This window comes from Diospyros lotus, chromosome 10, assembly GCF_014633365.1.
Source record: "Diospyros lotus cultivar Yz01 chromosome 10, ASM1463336v1, whole genome shotgun sequence".
In the NCBI taxonomy this organism is placed as follows: domain Eukaryota; kingdom Viridiplantae; phylum Streptophyta; class Magnoliopsida; order Ericales; family Ebenaceae; genus Diospyros; species Diospyros lotus.
The window spans coordinates 28,587,567-28,596,561 of NC_068347.1; the positions used below are offsets into that span (position 1 = coordinate 28,587,567).

The window sequence follows — 8,995 nt, forward strand, 5'->3', positions numbered from 1 at the left end:
CAATTTAAATGCTTTACGAACCAAAATATTGAATGATCAAGATAAGATCGAGAAACATTCTAAATTTTTTATCAAACTATTTGTTAAATTTTTTAAAATACACTGGAGGATATATGCATCATTTTTTCTTATTTGTAAGATCCAATATATATTTATCTTGAAAGGGAAAGATGAACATATTTGAAAAATGACATATAAGAAATGACGTGACTTCTTTTCCAAGAGTTACTAGATAATTTTAACAAACACATTAAAATTAACAAAAACTTAAAATACTTTACATATCCTATTTTTTCTAGTTTATATCTTAATTAACAAACAATACCTAAAACAAATGATCCATATGACCCCCAATGCATTCCAAAAAAATTAACAAATATAAAAATTTTAAAATACTTCTCATCCTTACACTGACTATTTTATATCATTGTTAGAAAATTATTTTAATCCTATCTCGATACAACCTTATTTTATTTATTTTAACAAACATTATCTTAACAAATATTAACTTTAACTTCTGCACCAAATTAAGGCACGATTCAAAAATTGTCTAAAAGTTTGATCACACGTTCATACTCTTTGCTGTCATTCTAATAACGCGTCAAAAATTCTTTTCATCCCTTAGATTAAACTAATAATAATGAAAGTGGATCACACATATCCTAAGTCCATAATGATTCCCAACCTTCAACTTGTGTCACCTAACCAATAACCTACATTCCAAGTGTCTCAAAACTATATAAGAATGCAATAATAAAAGAATAAAAACATAAACCCTCCTGTTGCTATATATGGAGAAAGCTTGGGAAGGGAGTTGACATTCAGCAATCATGGCCACCACTATTAATTTTTGTTCGACATATAACAACTTCTGCAAACTTTGAAAAGGGCTACCTAACATTTGATTGATAAAAATCGGTCACTAATAAATACTCCAAATTGTCATGTCCTATCCATAGATGTCACAAATTTAAGAATTTCATTTCTTTATGGTACCAACTAATATATTTTAATCAAAAAATAATGTTGTTACAAAAACAATGCGAAGTTCTCTTCTCAATGTAAATTTGCAACTGTTATTGTTTGGGTAGGGCGATGTTATATTTATTTTAAAAATTATTATTTACACTTAATTATATTAAAATTTTCTGGTATTGTAGTGTAGTAGTTTATGGTTAACATTTTTGGAGTGAAAATAATATTTCCTATACCAAAATATATTGGATAAATTCATTAATTAGCTAGACACATTTAATAATGTGCAAACCAACTAATATTTGTAAATTCAATCCACATATATTAGTTGATAAGAAACATACCTAACTATTAAGGATTTTATAAAATAATAGTTTATCACGTATTTTTATATTTTTGAGTGTATGTGTTCAACTTTGATAACTAGTGATTTTATATATACGAGAGAATGAGTACGTAAAGTCTTGGTTAGTTTACTTGATATGTATGTTTTATGAAATATTGTGTATACTTGAAATGTATTTAATACACACTTAAAAACGATGACAACATTAAATTTTTAGTCATAGGAGCAATTATCAATGAATTTTGTTATTTTGTATAAAAATGTTGTTGGCAAGTCACACTACCCGACTAAATGAGTGTTGAGTAAACGGATTGGAGTTGGTCAAAATGGAAAGAAGAGAGCTTGCCAGGATTGACAATCGAAAGTGAGCAACAGCAACAAGCTGTCTGAGGTAGACTTTGGCAGCATTGGTCCAAGGTTTTATATGTAAATCAAATTTATTATGCGGGGCCAGTTGAACCCATCAATTTCATTTACACCCTAACTAAGCTTTCATATTAGAAGGAGGATGCAGCAGCAGCAGCAGCCTTGATTGACGACTAGGCCCGTCAAGTGCCATGTTGTGTTTTGTGTGTGTTAAAAGCAGTCCAACACTATAAATTTTGAAAGAGATGGAGTGATTGCCCTTCTTGAGATTTTTATTTTTGTTAAGAAAATTCTATTCACAGAGGGTTTTACTCTTCACAAGCTTTTCCGTCAAAAATTTTCATCACTTTTCAAAAATCCTATTTTACTTTTTTGTCACCCCATCATATCATATTCCTTCCCCTTTGACTCTGCAGAGTCACTCCATCTCTCTTTCTCTCTCATTATATCCATTTTTTTCTCTCTCACACCCATCTCTCCATCTCTCTCTCCCAATGAGCATACACACAAATATGTATATATATATATATACAAACACACACACAGATAATTTATTATAATAAAATAAAATTAAAAAATATAAATAAATAAATTATTTTTAAATATCTGTATTTTAAATAATTAAAAATTAACTAATTATAAATTTTTTTACTAATTTTAAATTATTGTGAATTAAATTTTTGATACTCAAAAAAATTTAAAATTAGTTAATTTATTTTATTAAATTACTTAAAGATACATATACTTAAAATTAGTTATTCAATCAACTAATTTAATAAGATATATATCTTTAAAAATTAGTTGAATTTATTTAAAGATATACGTATCTTTCTAAAAATAATTTATTAAATAAATTCAACTAATAAAATATATGTATCTTTTTAAAAAGAATTTATTTATTTATATTTTTTATTTTATTTTATTTTATTATAATAAAAAATTAATTAAAATAAAAAAAATTCCCCAAAAGCCAACTTTTGGGCAACATTGGATTCTAGCTTTCGGGAACAATTTGACAGTAAAAAAAATTAAAATTAGTTATTTTATTTTATTAAATTACTTAAAAATACATATGTTTAAAATTAATTATTCAATCAACTAATTTAATAAGATATATATCTTTAAAAATTAATTGAATTTATTTAAAGATATATGTATCTTTTTAAAAATAATTTATTAAATAAATTCAACTAATTTAGTTTTTAAAAAAATTAACTAATTTAATTTATTTAAAGATGGATGTATCTTTTTAAAAGAATTAATTAATTTATTTATTAAATAAATTCATTTAAAAAGAATTTATTTATTTGTATTTTTTAGTTAACTTTTTTAAAAAGAATTTATTTATTTGTATTTATTTATTTATTTTATTTATTATAATAAAAAAATAATTAAAATAAAAATAAAAAAACTTTCCCGAAAGCTGGCTTTCGGGGAACCCAACGTGCCCCGACCTCCAGCTCTAGGTTTCCCGAAATCTAAGGGTCAAGAACGCCCCCGAAAGCTGGCTTTCGGGGAATCTAGCGTTCCCCGACCTCTAGCTTTCGGGGAACTCAGCATTCCCCGAAAGCTGGGGGTCGGGAACGCTAGCGTTCCCCGAGTGCTGGCTTTCGGGGAACTCAGCGTGCCCCAACCTCCAACTTTTGGGGAACCCAGCGTTTCTCGAAATTTGGGCGTCGGGAGGAACGCTGGGTTCCCCGAAAGTTGGAGGTCGGGGCACGCTGGGAAGTTTTTTTTTTATTTTAATTACTTTTTTTATTATAATAAAATAAAATAAATAAATACAAATAAATAAATTCTTTTTAAAAAAATACATATATCTTATTAGTTGGATTTATTTAATAAATAAATTAGTTAATTCTTTTAAAAAGATACATCCATCTTTAAATAAATTAAATTAGTTAATTTTTTTAAAAATAAATTAGTTGAATTTATTTAATAAATTATTTTTAAAAAGAAACATATATCTTTAAATAAATTCAATTAATTTTTAAAGATATATATCTTATTAAATTAGTTGATTGAATAACTAATTTTAAATATATGTATTTTTAAGTAATTTAATAAAATAAAATAACTAATTTTAATTTTTTTTTTATTATCAAAATGTTCCCAAAAGCTAACTTTTTGGGAACCCAATGTTTTCCAAAAGTTGGCTTTTGGGGAATTTTTTTTATTTTAATTATTTTTTTATTATAATAAAATAAAATAAAATAAAATAAAAATAAATAAATTATTTTTAAAAAGATACATGTATCTTATTAGTTAAATTTATTTAATAAATAAATTAGTTAATTCTTTTAAAAAGATACATCTATCTTTAAATAAATTAAATTAGTTAATTCTTTTTAAAAATAAATTAGTTGAATTTATTTAATAAATTATTTTTAAAAAGATACATATATCTTTAAATAAATTCAACTAATTTTTGAAGATATATATATCTTATTAAATTAGTTGATTGAATAACTAATTTTAAATATATGTATTTTTAAGTAATTTAATAAAATAAAATAACTAATTTTAAATTTTTTTTTACTATCAAATTGTTCCCCTGAAAACTAGCTTTCGGGGGAACCCAATGTTTTCTGAAAGTTGGCTTTTGGGGAATTGTTTTTTATTTTAATTAATTTTTTGTTATAATAAAATAAAATAAAAAATATAAATAAATAAATTCTTTTTAAAAAAATACATGTATCTTATTAGTTGAATTTATTTAATAAATAAATTAGTTAATTCTTTTAAAAAGATGCATCTATCTTTAAATAAATTAAATTAGTTAATTCTTTTTAAAAATAAATTAGTTGAATTTATTTAATAAATTATTTTTAAAAAGATACATATATCTTTAAATAAATTTAACTAATTTTTAAAGATATATATCTTATTAAATTAGTTGATTGAATAACTAATTTTAAGTATATTTATCTTTAAGTAATTTAATAAGATAAATTAACTAATTTTAAATTTTTTTGAGTATCAAAAATTTAACTCACGATGATTTAAAATTTAAAATTAGTTAAAAAATTTATAATTAGTTAATTTATAATTATTTAAAATGCAAATATTTAAAAATAATTTATTTATTTATATTTTTTAATTTTATTTTATTATAATAAATTATCTGTGTGTGTGTTTGTATATATATATATACATATTTGTGTGTGTGCTCATTGGGAGAGAGAGAGATGGAGAGATGGGTGTGAAAGAAAAAAAAATGGGTATAATGATAGAGAAAGAGAGATGGAGTGACTGTACAGAGTAAAAAGGAAAGGAAGATGATATGATGGGGTGACAGAAGGGTAAAATAGGATTTTTGAAAAATGATGAAAAATTTTGGCGAGGAAAGGCTGCAAAGAGTAAAACCCTCGCTGTGAATAGAATTTCCCTTTTCGTTATGTTCGGCTTCTCATGCTATGATAATGAATGGCTAAACATATTCTCGTTTGGACGATTTTTTTTGGAGTTGAGTAGTCACAATCATATATATGTTACTATTTTGATAGTAAATATATGACAATTGATAAAATTAAGCTAACATAATATCATGATGTTATTGATATTTTATCTTGCGAATCAAAAGGGGTTAAATATTAAAAGACAAAATTACCCTTTTCTTTCAAATTCACATTTGTTTACTCTATATATATATATGCAGGATCATGACCTATTTAGTCAGCTATTGAATGATGTCCCTAATCGCCTTCAATGTACACTCCAATTGCTGACAGCCTACCAAACTCCCAAATCCACTCTGCCAACTTCATCACTGCCTGCTGCCTCCAGACGTCAATGTTCTTAAAAACATTTTAATCGGCAAAATGAATATCTTCACTCATATATATATATATATATTAATAATGCTAGTCATTTATGAACTAAATACATCCTATTTTTAGATAAAATATATCTATTACACCTTATTTTTAATATAAAAACATTCATATTAATTGATAATATATACATCAAATTTTATAATATTTTACTGAACAATAAATTTTGTTTGAGTCCACCTTAACTATTAGTTGGCATTACATTTTTCTTTTAATGAAACGTAACAACAGACCAAGGGGAAGTAGCATTTTTATACCATTTGTGAATCAACAGATTGCCAAATCACGATGTTTTGTTCCGGTTTCCCACATGGGCCATTCGCCAATAGGAGAACAGAAGATCAAGTGTAGTATCTGTTCTTTATCAGTTTAATATCTGATACCTGGGGCATTGGCCTGCGTGGTATTAAATTAATATTTCAAGGGAAGGTCAAGCCCATGGCAGCTTGCTGCCCGGGTCTCCAGCGCCGCCTTGTCTTGCAAAACCGCCTGGGCCTGGCACGCCCCTCCCAAACTATGCTGAAAACTTATGTTAAAATGTCTGTATCATCGGCGGCTCCAAGCAGAAGCTATATTTATATGTCATACATGACTCTTCAGGTAAATTAACCAAAGGCAATAATTACACAAAAGAAGCCAGCTATAACCAAGTGCAGATAAACCAACGATACTAATAGGCATAATCACACCGACTAGTGTAGAGGTGGTGATCGATAATAGATCAAAGGTCTAAATAGTTGTTTTACACATTGGGTTTACTGCAGATTTCAAGACTTTGACCTGTTGATCAGAGTTGAGGTTTCGAGGCAAGGCGATTGGCTTGACATAGACCCCGATGGATCCCAAAAGATAGGACCTAGTAGTGCCGTGAAATCCACCAAATGCCTGGTGGTTGCCCAATTGGAAATCAAAATATTTGTCACCCTCGTACGCCTGTCCAAACGGTCCATGTCTGCCTACATTGGTACCGAACTCGATGGAAGTCAATTTCTCATTGCCACGATTATCAGAGCAACAAGTTCCCTTCAATGATGTTAGAAACTCGTCTGGATATTGGAGCGTAACCTGGTTTTGTTCATCAGAAACAGTTACACAATTCACAGATGAAGGGGGGTTACCAAATTAACAATTAAGATAGAAAAAGCTAATTCCAGGTAGTTCTTTACATGATATAACAAATTTTCTATCTCTACCAATATAGACACATAATCTGGAAGACAGATTTACAATTACCAAGCCAAAAAACAAAAAAGATAAATCTACATATTAATAACAATGCTTTTCATTCTAGTTCAACGCCTCATCCTATGTATTATATGGTTTTTTTTTTTTTTTTTGAAATGCTCAGTATGAACTGTCAATATTCGGGTCAAGTAAATATCAAATTTATTTCAATGTCTATGGCCTTATATGTTAAATAATATTGATACGGTTGTAGCCGCTTAATTATATTTATGTGACATGAGGACATGGCCCACAAACGACCTTAAATTACACCCATGCGGCCACCCTGAGGCCACAACATCACGCATAAAACTGTCCATGTGGGCACTATCCAAAGGGACGAGGGAAAGGCAATGGCCCAAAAAAGCAAGGGAGCATTCACCTCTCAAACAAAAAACTTACCCCCACAAGCGTTTTGGCAATTCAACATCTCTGTCAAAAGAAATGGATGACCATGCAGAGACCAAGGACTCCCAGGAGTTGAGTCCATAACTATTGGCCCAGTAATTAATTATCATCATCGCATACATTCATCTTCTCATCTTTTTATTGATATTATTTATCTTCTTTTTTATTATCTCTGTCATCAGCCTACATTATTCTCTCAAGACTCCCCTTGACTTGAGCGCCAGAGAGTCCTCCCAAGTTGGCCCTACGGTGATTCTCAATTGTGGTCCTAAATGCCAATAGAGGAGCATCACAGGGATTGAATCTTGAACGTGAAAATGCCTCACCATTGGTCCAAGCCAGTAATTATTTATTATTGGTTAAATTTTACATCATATAATATAATTATAATAGTCATTACCATCTTATTGAAGTACAGACAGTCATAAACATCATCTATACTTTTACAGGACAATTAAATGGATAGCGAGTAAATTATGTAGACAATAACCGAACGAATACAATTATTCGTGCTGTCAAGCAAGATGAACATGAAGGAAACGAAATAAAAAAGAATCAGGATAAACAATTCCTATTGGAACTGAAAATTTAATTAGGAAGTAAGATGCAAAAGGCTTCATTGGATTTTGAAAAGATGTCTTCCTAACAGGAGTTCTACAACCAAACTGACCATGTCTATAAGGGATCTTGCTGGAAAGAAAAAATTATATATAGATTAACCACACTATTTGCCAATAAAGATAGGTAAAATTTAATTGACAAAAAGGTTTCGGCAGTCATTAGTGCAAAGTTTGGGACATTCACTGTGCTGAATTTTTTTCCGGGATAGGTATCATCAGGGCGCTCAGACAAAACTAGCCTTCCATTCTCAGCATAAAGACATTGTAAGAATCTAATAGCACGATCATCGTACGAAACGAAAATCTGTACAAGCTCTGTTCTCCCCATGTGATCCCATGCTCGTCCACTTGGGAACGCTCCGGTACCAATCTTGATCATGATCTTTCACCTTTTGAAAACTTCCGTAAACTCTGTTTAAACCGAGAGAGAGGGAGAGACAGAAAGAGAGAGAGAGGGGGCGGGGGAAGTAAGCAGCAGTGACATATATAGGTTGAGGATTAATGGTAAAGAGTAACTGTTCAGCTAATCTCATAAATAAACGAGCAATTTAACAGAAAAAAATAATTTGCAATCAGAATTTATACAATTGACGTAAAAATTGGTTACTTCACAAAGCTAACCATTCTTTCCTTGTGAAAATACACAAGATTCCTTCCCAAAACATTCATTTGGGTTCGCAGAATCCATAGATTCACGACATTGGGTTTGTTTGTTGCAGCTTAAAAGCTGTAATTTTTAGCTTCTAATTTAAAAAACGTAGGTACATACTGTTTGTTTTAACTTATAGAATTCTAATTTATAACTTCTACTAGCTTTTAAAGGGGGTAGAAGTTGACTTTTTCAAATCTGGAGTACCCCAACTTTTACAACTTCTGATTAAATAGTTACATTTTTGTGACAATTTTGTCATTATTTTTAACAAATAATTACTCTTTTGTCCACGTAATCAAGAGTTTCTCTTCTCCACTGCCATCTCCATTTTCAAATCTCTTCTTCTCTCTCGCCATCTCCTTTTTCAAATCTCTTCTTCTCTCTCACCGTCTCCTTTTCTCTCTATACACTAATTAATTTTTTTATAACACTTGAAACTTATACATATACACTAATTAATTTTTAAATTATCATTCTATAACTATTAAGGGTATTATGGACAATTATACAAAAATAAATTATTTTACAGTTTATGGTATCAAACACCACAACTATTTAACTACAACTTCTG

General features: G+C 28.8%; 1 protein-coding gene and 1 non-coding gene across 2 annotated transcripts; one reads left to right on the top strand and one right to left on the bottom strand.

Annotated features, from left to right (window-relative positions):
• Positions 1–5,382: 5,382 nt before the first annotated feature.
• Positions 5,383–8,151, bottom strand: LOC127811218 (inactive protein RESTRICTED TEV MOVEMENT 1-like). The gene is made up of 3 exons (XM_052350925.1): positions 7,957–8,151; positions 6,280–6,585; positions 5,383–5,484 (listed from the first exon to the last, which is right to left on the bottom strand). Exons 1-3 carry the CDS (start codon positions 8,149–8,151, stop codon positions 5,383–5,385), a joined length of 603 nt encoding a protein of 200 aa, XP_052206885.1.
• LOC127812372 (U2 spliceosomal RNA) lies at positions 5,834–6,030 on the top strand. Its single transcript, XR_008025878.1, has one exon. It is a non-coding gene; the product is annotated as a U2 spliceosomal RNA (small nuclear RNA).
• Positions 8,152–8,995: the final 844 nt, after the last annotated feature.

Bases quoted from the DNA above. Each gene is read 5' to 3' on its own strand.
- LOC127811218 (XM_052350925.1), bottom strand. From the start codon at position 8,151: ATGATCAAGATTGGTACCGGAGCGTTCCCAAGTGGACGAGCATGGGAT. The intron at 6,586-7,956 runs GTGAATGTCCCA...GAACAAAACCAG, and splicing joins CCGGAAAAAAATTCAGCACA to GTTACGCTCCAATATCCAGA. The intron at 5,485-6,279 runs GTAAACCCAATG...AATGTTTTTAAG, and splicing joins TCAAAGTCTTGAAATCTGCA to AACATTGACGTCTGGAGGCA.